The sequence below is a fragment of the Jaculus jaculus genome, chromosome 1, assembly GCF_020740685.1.
Source record: "Jaculus jaculus isolate mJacJac1 chromosome 1, mJacJac1.mat.Y.cur, whole genome shotgun sequence".
NCBI classification, from domain to species: Eukaryota; Metazoa; Chordata; class Mammalia; order Rodentia; family Dipodidae; genus Jaculus; species Jaculus jaculus.
Genome location: NC_059102.1, coordinates 160,589,111 through 160,607,109, shown reverse-complemented (window position 1 = coordinate 160,607,109; position 17,999 = coordinate 160,589,111). Strand labels below are relative to the sequence as shown.

Below are 17,999 nucleotides of genomic sequence, written 5' to 3'. Positions count from 1 at the left end.
AAATCCACTTGAACTTATTCATCCTACTAGTGCAAGATCTTTAATTTATAACCTTGGATATGGTTTTCAAGAGTGGTCTTTCCTTTTTTTTTAAATTTTTTTGGTTTATTTTTCTTTATTTGAGAGCAACAGACAGAGAAAGAGGCAGAGACAGACAGACAGAGAGACAGAGAGAGAGAGAGAGAGAATATGAATGGGAATGCCAGGGCTTCCAGCCACTGCAGATGAACTCCAGATGTGTGCGCCCCCCTTGTGCATCTGGCTAACATGGGTCCTAGGGAATCGAGCCTCAAACCGGGGTCCTTGGGCTTCACAGGCAAGCACTTAACCACTAAGCCATCTCTCTCCAGCCCGGTCTTTCCATTTAAAAAAAAAAAAAAAAAAAAGTTTTGTTTAGTGCTGGAGAGATGGCTTCGCAGTTAAGGCGTTTGCCTGCAAAGCCTAAGCACCCAGGTTCAATTCCCCAATGTCCATGTAAGCCAGATGCACAAGGGGGTGCATTCATCTGGAGTTCATTTGCAGTGGCTAGATGCTCTGGCATACTCATTATCTGTCTCTGTCTGTCTGTCTCTCTCTCTTTCTCTCTCTCTCTGTCTCTCTCAAAATGGATAAATAGGGCTGGAGAGATGGCTTAGTGGTTAAGCGCTTGCCTGTGAAGCCTAAGGACCCCGGTTCGAGGCTCGGTTCCCCAGGTCCCACGTTAGCCAGATGCACAAGGGGGCGCACGCGTCTGGAGTTCGTTTGCAGAGGCTGGAAGCCCTGGCGCACCCACTCTCCCTCTCTCTGCCTCCTTGTCTCTGTCACTCTCAAATAAATAAATAAAAATAAACAACAAAAAAATTAAAAAAAAATGGATAAATAAATAAAATTTTAGAGCTAGACATGGTGGTTCGTGTCTTTAATCCCAGAACTCAAGAGGTAGAGGTAGGAGGATTACCCTGAGTTCAAGGCCAGCCTGAGACTACAGAGTGAATTCCAGGTCAGCCTGAGCTAGAGTGAGACCCTACCTCGAGAAACCAAAAAAAATAATTTTATATACATATATATATATATATATATATATATATATAATTTTTATTTGAGATATTTGAGAGAGATAAAGAGGCAAATTAAGAATCTACACATATGGACCTCTAAACCACTGCAGATGAGCTCCAGATATATGTGCTAGCTTGTGCATCTGGCTTACATGGGTACTGGAGAATTAAACCTCGGTCCTTAGGCTTCACAGGCAAGTACCTTAAGTGCTAAGCCATTTGTCCATCCCTGGTCTTTCCATTTTTAACCTCAGATTTATTTCCCATGCCTCTTATTCATCCCATGACCAACTGACATACTGTTTACTGCATTTTTTTCCCTTTGCATTGATAGATTTGGAATTAAACGGATTGGATTCTGGAAATGGGGATGAGGAAGGAATGGACCGAGAATCACGACGCTTAAGTAGTCGGCGCTCTGTGCTCACTAGCCCTGTACCTAATGGGGTCAACCTGGATTATGATGGACTGGGAAAAACCTGCAGAAGTCTTCCAAGTCTGAAGAAAACTTTGCCTGGAGACTCATCTACTGACTCTAGCCGAGGCTCCCACAATGGCCAAATGTGGGATGCCCAGTGTAGTCCCCGAAAGGACAGGCAAGTTCATCTGACCCATTTTGAGCTTGAAGGCCTTCGCTGCCTTGTAGATAAGTTGGAGAGTCTGCCACTGCACAAGAAGTGTGTCCCCACTGGGATAGAAGATGAAGATGCTCTGATTGCTGATGTAAAGGTAAGCAACTATTGACCTGGGTAGCTTTTTAGATTTGGAAGGAGAATAATGGATCTAGAATAATTGCTGGTTCAGCCACAGTGAAGTTAATCTGCACATGTGTTATTGCTGCTCATTGTTTGAATTCCTACAGTGATGCTAGCAGGAAATTTAGAAAGAGGTATGGGCTAAAGATTTGACTTAGTGATAGAATGCTTACCAAGCATATAGAAGGTCCTAGGCTTGATCTCTACTTGAAACCCTATCCAAAAAACAAATAAGCCTGGTGTGGTGATGCATGTTTTTGATCCAAGCACTTGGGAGGCAGAGGTAGGAGAATTGCCAGGAGTTGGAAGCCACACTGAGACTACATAGTGAATTCAAGATCATCCTGGGCTAGAGTGAAACCTTGAAAAACCAATAAATAAAATAAATAAATAGAAATGGCTTAGTGGTTAAGGTGCTTGCTTGTGAAGCCTAAGGACCCAGATTTGATTCTCCAGAACCCACATAAGCCAGATGCACATAGTGGCACATGTGTTTGGAGTAGAGGCCCTGGCACATTCTCTCTCTCTCTCAAAACTAACAAATAATATTTTAAAAAGTAAATAAATAAGCAAACTCAAGTTGTGCTCAGATTATTGCCAGATGAAGAGAACCTAATAGCATTTTTATCCCAAGCAGATTGAAAGAAATATAAATTACTGGGTTATGTTAAGTAGGCTTAGCATGTTTAGTTTTTTTTATATTTTATTTTATTTTATTTTATTTTGAGAGAGATACAGAAATAGGCAGGTAGAGAAATAGAGAGAGAGAGAGAATGGGCACGCCAGGGCCTCCAGCCACTACAAACAAACTCCAGATGCATGTGCCCCCTTGTGCATCTGGCTTACGTAGGTCCTGGAGAATTGAACCAGGATCCTTTGGCTTTGCAGGCAAGTGCCTTAACTGCTAACCCATCTCTCCAGCCCCAGTATCTTTAGTTTTGAATTGGTCTAGTATCAAGATAATGATAGCATTTGGGAGGTAGAGGTAGGAGGATTCATAGCTTAAGTCCAACCTTAACTACATAGCAAGCTTGAGGCTACCGCTAGAGATCCTTTCTCAATGCTTGTTCTCCTTTAAAAAAAAAAAAAAAAAAAGGCCTAGAAAGATGGCGTGGTGGTTAAAGGCATTTGCCTGCAAAACCAAAGGACCCAGGTTCGATTTCCCCACAACCCACATAAGCCTGATGCATAAGGTGGCACATGTGTCTGGAGTTCATTTGATTTGCAGCAGCAAGAGGCCCTGGCATACCCATATTCATTTGTTTTTTCTGTCTCTCATATATGTATCTTTTCATGTATGTATCTTTTCTCAAATAAATAAATAAAATATTTAAAATAAAAACAAGTAGAGAGTGGTGGCACAAACCTTTAATACCAGTACTCAGACATAGGTGAGAGGATTGTTGAGAGTTTGAGGCCAGCCTGAACTACAGTGAGTTCCAGGTCAGCCTGGGCTTGAGTGAGACCATATATTGGGAAAAAAAAAAAAAAAAACCTTTGAGGCCAAAGGACCCAGGTTCTATTCCCTAGGATCCATGAAGCTGCACAAAGTGGCACATGTGTCTTGAGTTCATTTGCAGTGGCTACAGACCCTGGTGCACCCATACTCTCTCTCTCTTTCAAATAAATAAAAATTATTTTAAAATATTTTTTTAAATAACATTCCTTATTGGTTGCAACAGTTAATGGAGAAAGGGAACACATTAACATCCCTTCTTTCCAACTCGTCTCTTCTATTTTGATGCATTTTTCTTCCAAAAAAAATGTTTTAAGGTAGGGTCTCACTCTAGCTCAAGCTGCCTGGTAAGTGGCCTCAAATTCATGGTGATCTCCTACCTCTCCCAAGTGCTGGAATTAAAGGCTTGTGCCACCACACCTGGTTCTAATGCATCATTTTTTCCCTCTTATTATGTAGGTCTTGTGTAGGTAGTGTTAGCCACTGTGAAGCCATTAAGCTCAAACCACTTTATGTTTGGATGGCAGTGTTGTAAGCAGTCTGCCCTTCCTTTACTCTTAATTCTTTCTGCCACCTCTTCTGCATAATCCATTTTATTGCTTTATCAACTCTTAGTTTTTCAAGGTAGGATTTCATTCTAACCCAGGCTGATCTAAAATTTACTATGTAGTTTCAGGGTGGCCTTGAACTCTCAGTGATCCTCCTACCTCTGCCTCCAGAGTGCTGGGATTAAAGGTGTGAGACACCATGCCCGGTGCTTTATCAACTCTTGATCAGGTATTTTAAAAATATTTTTAAATTTAATTCTTTTTTATTTTAATTTTATTTTATTTTTGATTTTTGGAGGTAGAGTCTTGCTCTACCCCACTGACCTGTAATTCACTATGTAGTCTCAAGGTGGCCTCCAACTCATAGCAGTCCTCCTACTTCTGCTTCCCAAGTGCCAGTATTAAAGGCATGAGCCACCATGCCCAGCTTAAATTTTTTTTGTTTATTTGATAGTGACAAAGAGAAAGTAGCAGAGAGAGAGAATGGGCATGCCAGGGCCTCCATCCACTGTGTGTGAGAGAGAGACAGAGAGAATGGGCATAACTGGGCCATCAGGTTGCTGGGATTACAGAGACCTACCACAGGTTCTGGTTTTTATGTGAGGTCTTAGGTGCTAAACTCATATCCAGTGCAAATGAACTTCAGATGCATATGCCACTTTGTGCATCTGGCTATACCTGGGTACTGGGGAGTCAAACTCAGTTGTTAGCCTTTATGGGGTAAGCACCTTAACTGCTGAGCCATATCTCTAGCCTTCATCTTTTCTTCCCCTCCCAACCCCCCAGGTAGTCTCACTCTAGCTCAGGTTGACCTAATTCACTAATGCAGTCTCAGGGTGGTCTTGAACTCACAGTGATCTTCCTACCACTGCCTCCCAAGTGCTGGGTAAGGCATGCGCCACCCCATTGCATCTTACATTTTTGTTTTTTTGAGGTAGGGTTTTGCTCTAGCTGAGGCTGACCTTCAGTTCACTCTAGTCTCTGGGTAGCCTCAAACTTTGATCTCCCAAGTGCTGGAATTAAAGGTGTGCACCATCGTGCCAGCTGTTTTAGATTTTTGAGCCAGGGTCTTGGTATATAGATTAGGTTTGTCTTGAATTCTTGGTCTTCCTGCCTCAGCCTTCTGCGTGATGGAACTACAGGTACATGCTACCATATCCAGTTTATAGTTTGATTTGTTCTAAATTAGACATGTTGATGTTTGTAATCCCAGCACTCAAGAAATTGTGACAAGAGGATTGCTGCAAGTTCATTACTAATCTGGGCTAGAGTGAGACCCTACCTCGAAAACCAAAAAAAAAAAAAAATGATCTTGTTTGCAAAGGCTGCCAGCCTAGGTTCAGTTCCTCAGCCACCCACCTAAAGCCTGACACAAAAAATGGTACTTAAGTCTGGTGTTCCTTTCACAGTGGCAAGAGACTCTGGTGTGTACATATGCACACACATACATGCACAAATAAAAAATATATATATAAAATCTTTAGCTTAGGAGAAGCAGATACTCTCCAACTTGTATTTAAGGCACTAAATATCAAAGCTCTAGGTTGGTGTGGTCTTACAGTGATTGATGTACAGTAAGAAATTTAGCTACACAGCTATACTTTTCCAGAATCCCAAGTTAGGGCACAAACACAATTCACACCCTTGAATAAGCAAAGGACATTGAATTCCCCTGCCCTCCCCCAGATAGGATTTCACTCTAGCTCAGGCTAACCTGGAATTCACTGTGTAGCCTCGAACTAGTGGTGATCCTCTTGTCTCTGCCTCCCCATTGCTGGGATTAAAGGCGTGCACCACACACCTGGCACTTTTCTTTTTTTAATATGGAATGCTTCACAAATTTGCATGTCATTCTTTCCCAGGGGCCATGCTAATCTTCTGTATCATTCCAGTTTTAGTATATGTGCTGCCAAAGCAAGCACTGAATTTCTCTTTTTTTTTTTTATCATGGCAATATTTATGTAATTTTACAGTTCTCAGAGTTTGATTAATTGTGATATTATTATTTTATTTTATTTTTGTTTTTTTGAGGTAGGGTCTCACTCTGGCTCAGGCTGACGTGGAATTCACGATGGAGTCTCAGGGTGGCCTCCCACTCACAGCAATCCTCCTACCTCTGCCTCTCGAGTGCTGGGATTAAAGGCATGCCCAACCACGCCCGGTCTAATTGTGACATTATTATTTATTTATTGGGGGGAGAGTAATGCACCAGGGCCTCTATCTAGCCACTGTAGAAATTCCAGATGCATGCATCACCTTGTGCATCTGGCTTACATGGATTCTGGGGAATTGAACCTGGGTTCTTTGGCTTTGCAGGCAAGTACCTTAACCACTAAGCCATCTCTCCAGCCCAACATTATTCTCTTCTATATATGTCTTTGTATCTATTCCACTTATGAATGCATGTGGAAAAAAATATGTGACTTTTAAACTATTTAATTTTTAAATTTTATTTTCATTTATTTATTTGAGTGAGAGAGAGAAAGAGGTAAAGAGAGAATGGGCACATTATGGCCTTTAGCAGCAGCAAATGAACTCAGACACATGAGCTGTGCATCTGGCTTACATGGGTCCTGGGGAATTAAACCTGGGTTCTATAATTATCTTTAAGAATCCTATGAGGTGGGGCTGGAAAGATCACTCAGTGGTTAAAGGTGCATGCTTGCAAAAACTGTGACACAAGCTTTTTTTTTTTTTTTTTGCAACAGCAAGAGTGTGTGTGTCATGCACACATGAAAAATAAATAAAAAGAAAACACAGCCTAGGAAGAAAGATTTCTATGATTTATTTCATAATGTTCTTTGGCCTGGGTGTATGTATTTTTGGTTTTTGTTTTGTAGGGTTTTTGTTGTTGTTTGTTTGTTTGCTTGTTGTATTTTGTTTTGGTTTGGGGTTTTTTTGTTTGTTTGTTTTGTTTTGTTTTCAAGATACGGGCTCTAGTACAGACTAACCTGGAATTCACTATGTAGTTTCAGGGTGGCCTCAACTCACACAGCGATCCTCCTATCCACCATGCCTGGCTGTGTGTGTGTGTGTATGTGTGTGTATGTGTGTTTTGAGAGAGGTCAAGAGAAAGGTGAGGATTGGTGCACCTGAGCCTTAGCCACTGAAATGAACTCCAGGCGCTTGCACCACCTAGTAGGCATGTGTGACCTTACACTTGCTTCACTTTCCTGTGTCTGATTCCAGCCCTATTTATTTATTTATTTTTGTTTCTTTTGAGGTAGGATCTCACTCTAGCCTAGGCTGACCTGGAATTTACTATGGGTAGGTTGGTCTCAAACTCCCAGGAATCCTGCTACCTCAGCCTCCTGTGTGATGGGATTAAAGGCTTGGGCCTCCATGCCTGGCTGTTTTTTTTGTTTTCTTTTGTTTAATTTTTTGAGGTATGGTCTCTCTCTAGTTCAGGCTGACCTTTCGAATTCACTATGTATTCTCAGGGTGGCCTAGAACTCAGGGTGATCCTTCTACCTCTTCCTTCTGAGTGCTGGGATTAAAGGTGTGTGCCGCCACGCCCAGCACATTTTTTTGTTGTTGTTGTTAATGAGGCGCTGCCAGTTTAATGTGGCATGCTGTTTTATAGTGAATGGTTTTTTTTATTTTTTTCAAATTTTTATTAACAACTTCCATGATTATAAAAAACATCAAATGGTAATAACCTCCCCCCCCCCACTTTCTGCTTTGAAACTCCATTCTCCATCATATCCCCTCCCCATCTCAGTCTCTCTTTTATTTTGATGTCATGAGCTTTTCCTCCTGTTATGATGGTCTTATGAAGGTAGTGTCATGCACTGTGAGGTCACGGATATCCAGGCCATTTTGTGTCTGGGGAGAGCACGTTGTAAGGAGTCCTACCCTTCCTTTGGCTCTTACATTCTTTCCGCCACCTCTTCCGCAATAGACCCCGAGCCTTGGAAGGTGTGATAGAGATATTGCAGTGTTGAACACTCCTGTCACTTCTTTCCAGCACCATGATGCCTTCTGAGTCATCCCAAGGTCACTGCCATCTGAAAAGAGAAGATTCTCTACCGAAAGTGAGAGTAGCAGTAATATAAGGGTATGAAAATTAAGAGAAGTGCTTACTGGGCAGTTTGATAAGCATAGGATATACATTTAGCCAGACAGCAGCAGACTTTATAGAGCCCTAGGGCTTATGACTACCCCTGTTTTAAGTTTTCAGTATCAGGGATATATATTCCCTCCCATGGCGCAGGCCTCCAGTACAATTAGAGAGCAGTTGGTTTCCACCACGACAGACGTGCGCTATTGCACCCATTGGCTCATTTGGCCTGGCTGGCCAAATATAAGGCTTGCAGTGTCCACTGTTGAGTATCTTCACTGGTGATTTCTCTCTCTCTCCCATTGAACTGCATGCAGAATGACTTCTTCCAGCTTTCTGTCAGCTGGTCTACATGGAAGAGGTTATCAGCTCAGTTCCAGCAGGATTTCTCAGTGGCCTTGCAACCCAAGTATGTGGAGTCCTCAGCAATAGGGTCTTACCATCTATTCCTGGTGGGAAACCAAGGGCCTCGGCAATGGCCTATTATTTTTTTTGGGGGGGGGGAGAGCAATCAGGGACCACTCTGGCCAGCAACTCATTAGAAGGTATCCCATCCCTGGCACTGAAAGTTTTCTAGCAACAATTGACAGCTCCTGAGTGTTCCATTGTCCATAAAGGTAGGATTCCATATGATTTCTTTATATCCTCTTATGTTTTGATTAGCCTTCCCTCCACCTTTCCTTTAGTCAGTCTCTTCCCCTGAGCTCACTTGGGCCTTTTTGCCCCCATTAATCTATTTTTCTACTTACATATATAATACCATCCTATTAAGCAACCCCTTCCCTTCCTTTCTCTTCCCTTTATATCTCTTTTGTAGCTTACTGGCCTTTGTTACAGAGTTTTCTTCCTACTCACACAGAAGTCCAATCATCTGTAGCTAGGATCCACATATGAGAGAGAACATGCAACACTTGGCTTTCTGGGCCTGGTTTACCTCACTTAGTATAATCCTTTCCAGATCCATCCATTTTCCTGCAAATTTCATAACGTCATTTTTCTTTACCGCTGAGTAGAACTCCATTGTATAAATGTGCCATCTTCATTAGCCACTCATCAGTTGAGGACATCTAGGTTGGTTCCATTTCCCAGCTATTGTGAGTTGCCAGTTCATTTATTTTTTGTGTTTTTTTTTTTTTTTTTAAGCGAGGGCAAGAGGGGAGAGAGAGAATTGGCGCACCAGAGCCTCAGCCACTGAAATTGAACTCCAGACACTTGCCCCACCTGGTCGGCATGTGCGACCTTATGTTTGCCTTACCTTTTGTATGCCTGGCCTATGTGAGAGATGGATAGTAGAACAAGGGTCCTTAGGCTTCACAGGCAAGCACCTTAACTGCTAAGCCATCTCTCCGGTCCAGCCATCTGTCCAGCCCAGCCCAGCCCAGCCCAGCCCAGCTTTTTTTTTTTTTTTTTTTGGTTTATTTTTATTTATTTATTTGAGAGTGACAGACAGAGAAAGAGGCAGAGAAAGAAAGAGAGGATGGGCACGCCAGGGCTTCCAGCCACTGCAGACGAACTCCAGATGTGTGCGCCCCCTTGTGCATCTGGCTAACGTGGGTCCTGGGGAATTGAGCCTCGAACCGGGGTCCTTAGGCTTCACGGGCAAGCGCTTAACCGCTAAGCCATCTCTCTAGCCCCCAGCTGTATTTTTAATTTGTGAAAATGGTTTGAAGAGATGCTTTAGAGTTAAGGCATTTGCCTGTAAAGCCAAAGGACCTTGGTTCAACTCCCCTGGACCCACATAAGCCAGATGCACAAGGGAATACACACATCTGGAGTTCATGTGCAGAGGCTGGAGGCCCTGACATGCCCATATTCTCTCTATCTGTCTATTTCTGTATCTCTTTTATTTTATTTTATTTTATTTTATTTCTGTATCTCTTTCGCTCTCAAATAAATGAGCAAAAATAATTTTTAAATAATTAATTCATGAAAATGAAGAATGCCAGGCTGGAGAGCTGGCTTAGCGGTTAAGCGCTTGCCTGTGAAGCCTAAGGACCCCGGTTCGAGGCTCGGTTCCCCAGGTCCCACGTTAGCCAGATGCACAAGGGAGTGTACGCATCTGGAGTTCGTCTGCAGAGGCTGGAAGCCCTGGCGCGCCCATTCTCTCTCTCTCCCTCTATCTGTCTTTCTCTCTGTGTCTGTCACTCTCAAATAAATAAATAAAAATAAATTTAAAAAAAAAATGAAGAATGCCTTTTCAGTTCTAAGGAATGCCTATAGATTAAATTGAGTTGTAGAATGATATTATAGTCCAGTTGTATATTGCAGAAATTCAAGTTTTCTGGTAGAAATACACAAACTACTAAAGCCATTGGAGTTTAAAGTCAATAAGGATGTTTTCTAGCTGGGTGTGAGTGTGTATGCCCTTAATCCCAGCATTTAGGAGTCAGAGGTAGGTGGATCACTGTAAGTTTGAGGCTACCTTTGGAGTACAATATGAGTGTCAGGTCAGCCTGCTCTAGAGTGAGACCCTACCTCAAAAAACCTTTGGATAGAGTATTACTTTGTTGTTTAAGCTGTCCTCAAATTAGCAGTCCTCTGGTCTGAACCTACAAAGTTTTTAGGAGTATAGTAGTGTACCAGCTCCCATACCTGGTTTAAATGTGGAAATTAAAAGAGACAATGGTCCAGTCATATACCAGTGGCACATGTAGAAAGATCTGGATCAAGTATTCAGAGTAAGAGGAGACAGCAGGAATGTGAATGATTTACGAGGAGACACCTCAGAGGACTCCAAGCATATGAAAGATAGAGAAAGCTTTCTATTTAATCTGGGGTCACTTGGAAATAAAACTGCCAATAGTAGTTATGATACAGTTGCACAGGTCAGAACATGACCCACCAAGTAACTGAATAGGTTTTTTTGAATTCTTTGCAGGACCTTGTACATGTCATTTCTTATTTACCCCAAACTAGAGAAGTCAGAATGTAGCCCTTGTAGAGCTGGATATGATGGTACCTGTAATAATACCTATTTGGCAGAGTGAGACAGAAGGATCACTTGAGTTCATGAGGCCAGCATGAAGATAGAGAGACTTTTCTTTAAAAAAGAAAAAAAAAAAAGGAGGGCTGGAGAGATGGCTTAGTGGTTAAGGCACTTGGCTTGCAAAGCCTACAGACCCATGTGAGCCAGATGCACAAGGTGATGCATGTGTCTGGAGCTTTTTTTTTTCCCAGTGGCTGGAGGCCCTACTATGCCTATTCCCTCCCTCCCTCCCCACCCCCATCTCAATCTCTCACTAATAAGTAAAAATAAATTTAAAAAAAAAGAAAGGGAGCCGGGTGTTGTAGAGCACTCCTTTAATCCCGGCAGAGGTAGAAGGATTGCCATGAGTTCGAGGTCACCCTGAGACTACATAGTGAAATGCAGGTCAGCCTGAGCTAGAGTAAGACCTTACCTGGAAAAAAAAAAAAGGAGAGGAGGGGACTGGTTTAGCAGTTAAGGCACATGGCTGCAAAGCCAGTGGACCCAGGTTAAATTCCATGGGGTCCACGTAAGCCAGATGCACAAGGTGCCACATGTGTCTGGAGTTCATTTGCAGCAGCAAGAGATCCTGGTATACCTATTCTCTCTTTCTATGTCCCTCCTCTCTCAAATAAATAAAAATAAATAGTGCTGGGTGTGGTGACACACACCTTTAATCCCAGCACTCCCAGAGGCAGAGGTAGGAGGATCACCATGAGTTCAAGAGAATCCTGAGACTACATAGTGAATTCTAGGTCATCCTGGGGCTAGAGCAACACCCTACCTCGAAAAACCTAATTAAATAAATAAGAAGGCTGGAGAGGCCTAGGCATTAAGGTGCTTGCTTGCAAAGCCAAAGGACCCAGGTTCAATTTCCCAGGACCCACATAAACCAGATGCACTTGTGGAGTTTGTTTACAGTGCCTGGAGGCCCTGATGGGCCCATTCTCTCTCTCTCCACCCCTGCCTCTTTCATAAATAAATAAAAAAACATTAAAAAAAGTACATATAGGGCTGGAGAGATGGCTTAGCTGTTAAGCACTTGCCTGTGAAGCCTAAGAACCCCAGTTTGTGGCTCAATTCCCCAGGGCCCACATTATCAGATGCATAAGGGGGCGCACACATCTGGAGTTTGTTTGCAGTGGCTAGAAGCCTGGTGTGTGTGCGCGCGTGCTCCCTCTCTCTCTCTCTCTCTCTCTCCCTCTCTCTATCTCTCTCTCTCTCTCTCTCTCTCTCTCTCTCTGTCACTCTCAAATAAAAAAAATGAACAACAAAAAGAACTTAAAAAAATATATGTATAAGAAAAAATTGTTTGGGGCTAGAGAGATGGCTTAGTGGTATAAGGTGCTTGCCTGCAAAGTCTAAGGACCCAAGTTTGATTCCCCAGTACCCACATAAACTCTGGTGCACAAAGGGTCACATGCATCTGGAATTTGTGTGCAACAGCTAGAAGCCCTGCCACACTTAGTCATTTTCATATTCTCTCATTGCAAATAAATAAATTTTTAAAAATTAAAAAAAATAATGCTGAGTGTGATGCCTTATGAGTTTAATTGCCATGAGTTCCAAACAACTTGGGCATCAGTGAGAACCCAGCTCAAAAAAATAAATGAAGCTGGGTGTGGGTGACACATGCCTTTAATCCCAGCACTCAGGAGGCAGAGGTAGGAGGGTCCCTGTGAGTTCAAGGGCAGCCTGAGACTTCATAGTGAATTCCAGGGTAGCAAGAAAAAGAGAGAAAGAGCATGAATAAATAAGTAAATAGATAAATAATATGCTTGATTCAGTGTCTGAGGACAGCAAATTTTGATCTTAGAAACTAGATCTTAAATAAAGAGTAAATAGCTCCTATTCCTCCATTTGAGAAGTTAATGATAAATTGAGTTTATAGCTTGATCTCTGAGAATCTGAGCATCATTAAAAAAAAAAAAAAAGCACTGGAAATACCTCACGGTGGTGCACATTTTTAATCCCAGCACTCAGGAGACAGAGGTAAGGGGGATTACTGTGAGTTCCAGGCTAGCCTAAGACTACACAGTGAGTTCCAGGTCAGCTTGGGTTGAGACTCTACCTTGAAAAACCAAAAAGAGGGCTGGAGGGATGGCTTAGCGGGTAAGACATTTGCCTGCAAAGCCAAAGGACCCAGGTTCAATTCCCCAGGACCCACGTTAGCCAGATGTACAAGGGGACACACGTGTCTGGAGTTTGTTTGCAGTGGCTAGAGGCCCTGGCACACCCATTCTCCCTTCTCTTCCTCTCCCTCTCCCCCTTTCTGTGTCAAATAAATAAATAAAAATGAAAACGAAAAGAGAATATATGAATAAGTAAATTATAGGCTTGACTTAATCCCAGCACTTGGAGGAGGCAGAGGTAGGAGGATCGCTGTGAGTTCAAGGCCAGCCTGAGACTACATAGTAAATTCCAGGTCAGCCTGGGTTATAGCAAGATCCTACCTCAAAAAACCAAAATAATAATATGTTTGAGCCAGTGTCTGAGGACAGCAAATTTTGATTTCAGAAACTTTTTGTTTGTTTGTTTGTTTGAGGTAGGGTCTCACTCTAGCACAGGCTGTCCTAGAATTCACTATGTAGTACCTGGGTGGCCTCAAACTCATGGCGATCCTCCAACCTCTACCTCCCAAGTGCTGGGATTAAAGGCATGCACCAGCACTCCGAGCCTTGATTTCAGAAACTAGATCTTAAATGAAGAGCAAATAGATTCTATTCCTACATTTGAGGAATTAATGATAAATTGAGTTTATATTTTGAACTCTGAGAATCTGAGCATCATTTTAAAAAAAAAACAAGGGCTGGAGAGATGGTGTAGCGGTTAAGCGCTTGCCTGTGAAGCCTAAGGACCCCGGTTCGAGGCTCGGTTCCCCAGGTCCCACGTTAGCCAGATGCACAAGGGGGCGCACGCGTCTGGAGTTCGTTTGCAGAGGCTGGAAGCCCTGGCGCACCCATTCTCTTCTCTCTCCCTCTATCTGTCTTTCTCTCTGTGTCTGTCTCTCTCAAAGAAATAAATAAATAAATAAATAATTAAAAAAAAAAAAAACACTAGAAAACCTGTGTTGTGGTACACTTCTTTAAATCCCAGCACTCAGTTGACAGAGATTGCTGTAAATTTGAAGTTAGGCAGCCTGAGACTAAATAATGAATTCCAAGTCAGCCTGTGCTAGAGTTAGACAAAAAACCTCCAAAAAAGTACTGGAGGCCTGGAGAGATTTCTTAGTGGTTAAGGTGCTTGCATGCAAAGCCAAATATCCCAAATTCAGTTTCCCATACCTATGTAAAGCCAGAAGCACAAAGTGATGCATACATCTGAGTTTTGTTTGCAGTGGATGGAGACCCTGGTGTGTCCATTCTCTTTTTTTCTGTCTTCTATGTCTCTGTGCTTGCAAATAAATAGCAATATTTTAAATAATAAAAAAGCACTGTAAGATGGGCATGGTGACATACGCCTTTAATCTCTGCACTTGGGTGGCAGAGGTGGAAGGATTGCTGTGAGGTCAAAGCCAGCCTGTGATTACAGTGTACGTTCCAGGTCAACTTGGGCTAAAGTGAGACCCTAACTTAAGCAAACAAAAAGGTAATAAATACAACACTGGAAGGTGGTTTTGGTGGCTCAATACCAAGCACTCATAAGGCTGAAGCATGAGGATTGCCTTGAGCTTGAGGCCAACCTGGGCTACAGAGTCTGATTTTTGTCTAAAAGAAAGGCAGAACAAAACAGAAAGGTGTTTGGATTGAATTGGGTAGGTGCCAAGGCACTGCACAGATAGGGACTCTGCAGCACCAGAGAACTTGGTGCTTATAGCACTAATAGCTGCATTGCAGTAGGAAGGAGGTACAAAAGGAAGCACTGAAGTTTACCCTTCCTGCAGATTAAAGATTATATCCTAATTGAGATTGTATCCTATTACAGTGTAGCTGGTTCTTGGAAATAACTAAAAGAGGGTCTGGAGAGATGACTCAGTGATTAATGATGTTACCTGCACAACGTAACAAACAACCTTGGTTCAGTTCCCCAGTACCCATATAAAGCCAGATGCACAAAGTGGCACATACATCTGGAGGTCGTTTGCAGTAGCTAGAGGTCCTCATGCAAACGCTTGCTTTCATTCTCTTTCTCTGCTGGCAAATAAAAAGTAAAAAGAAAATAATGGAAAAGCCGTAATTACTTATTTCCTGGAAGAGTCCTTTTTAGTGCCAAAAAAGAGCTTTGAGCATTCTAAACAGTTAAGTTTTACAATGTTGAAGAAAGAACTCTAGAATATGGAATTGGAACAGGATTAAATGAGAAATGGTACATTTAAAAGGTATTGACTTATTGATAGTGAATTAGCATGGATAAGGTTCTGGAAAGGATATGGGTAACCCTTGACTACTTAGAAAATATAATAAAGCAGTTCTCTCCTACTTTGAGATTTTCTCCTATTTCTAAAATTGAAAAGTTGCAGCCTTGCCGGGTGTGGTGGCACACGCCTTTAATCCCAGCACTCGGGAGGCAGAGGTAGGAGGATTGCCGTGAGTTCAAGGCCACCCTGAAACTCCATAGTGAATTCCAGGTCAGCCTGGGCTAGAGTGAGACACTACCTCAAAAAACCAAAAAAAGAAAAAGTTGCAGCCTTAATGTATTTTGAATAAAACAGCAAGATCTGGACCAGTATCTAGTACAACTCCATTAATGAAGTAAAACATCTATGTATGTTTGCTCATTGTAGAGTTCTAGAGGGGAACATCTCAGGTTGATGAAAACAGAGTGCCTTGGTGGGGTGGAGGTCCACTTGAAGTGTTTAATTGGACTTTTATTATTATTTTGTGTCTCTTTTGGTGATAAAATAAATTATATACATACATACATGGAAGAAACATTTTTTGCTTTTTTGGGGGGGTGTAGGGCATTTGAAGTAGGGTTTTGTTGTTGTTGTTTGTTTGTTTTTTGTTTTTCCCTCAGGTAGGATGTGCCTATTCTCTATTTGCCTCTCTCTAATTAAAAAAAAAAAAAAAGCCAGAGGTCAGGCATGATGGTGCACGCCTTGAATCCCAGCACTCTGGAGGCAGAGTTAGGAGGATTGCCATGAGTTCAAGGCTACCCTGAGACTACATAGTGAATTCCAGGTCAGCCTGGGCTAGAGTGAAACTCTACCTCAAAAAATAAATATACATACATAACATACATATATATATTGCAAACGAACTCCTGACGCATGCACCCCCTTGTGCATCTGGCTAACGTGGGTCCTGGGGAATGGAGCCTTGAACTGGGGTCCTTAGGCCTCATAGGCAAGCACTTAACTGCTAAGCCATCTCTCCAGCCCCAAAAGGAGCTTTTTGATAAGTTTGCTATCATAGTCTATGACATTTGAGCAAGTTAGTAGAGAATGTATGAAAACCTGCTGTCTTAGGGCTGGGCATGGTGGGCACACACCTTTTATCCCAGCACTAAGGAGGCAGAAGTAGGTGGATCACTGAGTTTGAGGCCAACCAGGGTTGGAATGAGACCCTATCTCAAAAAAACAGAAAAGGGCTGGAGGGATGGCTTAGCTGTATGGCACTTGCCTGCAAAGTCCAAGGACTCAGGTTCAGTTCCCCAGGACCCACGTAAGCCAGATGCATAATGTGGCACATGCGTCTGGAGTTTCACTACCGTAGTTTCACTACTGTAGTGAAACTTCTGCCTCTGTTTCAGGAACCAGAGTGTGGAGAAATTCTGTGTACAAGTTCTGGTCTGAGCCTCAAGGGCCTGGTAGAACGGGCATTTAAGTTGGCTCAGAAGTACATGCAGTCTTTTTGCTCATGCTATACATGGCACAGGGCCTAAAGCAAACACTGAGAGGGTGGAAGAGTCCATCCTGAGGGAAAGAGGAGGCTACCAGTATTCTTACTTCACTAGCTAATAAACTGTTTTTACAGATGAGACTAAGTTACCTACATTACATAAATGATAACAGCTCTCAGTTTATAAGTTGGAAAATTGTTCTTTGTGGTACAGTAGTAATCTAAAAATGTATATAGGCTCCATCCTAGGAGTATGGTGGTACTAAAGCAAGAATTATGGTGGCAAGTAACTATGAAAGTAGTAATAATTTCCAGGTGTGGTGATGCACACCTGCAGTTCTAGCACTTGGGGAGTCTGAGACAGAGTTCCTGGCCAGCATGGGCTTCATAACAAGCTTGTCTCCCATTAAAAAAAAATACAAAGTTATAATCAAGGATTTTCTTCTGACACTTTGGATGTGATTCTAACACTAAAAGAAGGGCCAATACAATCAGCATTAAGCTAATTTTGAAAAACTATACAAATAAAACTTCATTTGCAATTTTCACAAACAGGATATTTTAAGTAATTCACACACATTCTTAATAATAGGAAATTTAAAATAATCTCAGTTATAAGGCACATAAGGTTGTGTTAAAATTGCATGGGACTGGAGGGATGGCTTAGTAGTTAAGGTGTTTGCCTGCAAAGTCAAAGGACCCTGGTTCGACACCCAGAACCCACATTAGCCAGAGGCACAAGGGAACACATGTTTCTGGAGTTAGTTTGCAGTGGCTGGAGGCCCTGGCATGCCTTTTCTCTCCCTCCCTCCCTCCCTCCCTCCCTCCCTCCCTCCCTCCCTCTCTCTCTCTCTCTCTCTCTCTCTCTCTCTCTCTCTCTTCTCCCCCCCCTCCTTTCTCTATCAAATAATTGATAAAATAGATTTTTTAAAAAATGCATCTGTTGGGCTGGAGAGATGGCTTAGCAGTTAAGGTGTATGCCTGGAAAACTTAAGGACCCAGGTTCAATTCCTTAGGTCCCACATAAGCCAGATACACATGGTGGCACATGCCTCTGGAGTTCGTTTGCAGTGGCTAGAGGCCCTGGCACACCCATTCTTTTTCTCTCTGTCTCAAATAAATAAAAATAATAAATCTTTTTTTAAAGCATGCGCCACCATGCCAAGCATTAAAATATGTATATATTTTAATGTATGTATTGCTGGACATGGTGGTACATGCCTTTAATCCCAGCACTCAGGAGGCAGAAGTAGGAGCATCACCATGATTTTGAGGCCAGCCTGAGATTACATAGTGAATTCCAGGTCCACTTGGGCTAGCAAGGCACTGCCTGGAGAAACCAGAAGGGGAAAAAAAAGTATTCTCATTATGTTTCTGTGTTGTGTTTGGCTTGCTCTC

General features: G+C 42.4%; 1 protein-coding gene and 1 non-coding gene across 5 annotated transcripts in view; one reads left to right on the top strand and one right to left on the bottom strand.

The window, feature by feature from the left end:
- Positions 1–17,999, top strand: part of Kdm2a (lysine demethylase 2A) — a 126,870-nt gene that overhangs the window by 89,809 nt on the left and 19,062 nt on the right. For all 4 annotated transcript variants that reach the window (XM_045147762.1, XM_045147776.1, XM_045147753.1 and 1 more), the window contains one exon: positions 1,372–1,766. In XM_045147762.1, coding sequence (XP_045003697.1) covers positions 1,372–1,766 — 395 coding nt within the window. The remainder of the gene's footprint in view (positions 1–1,371; positions 1,767–17,999) is intronic.
- LOC123458256 lies at positions 5,614–5,718 on the bottom strand. Its single transcript, XR_006635551.1, has one exon. It is a non-coding gene; the product is annotated as a U6 spliceosomal RNA (small nuclear RNA).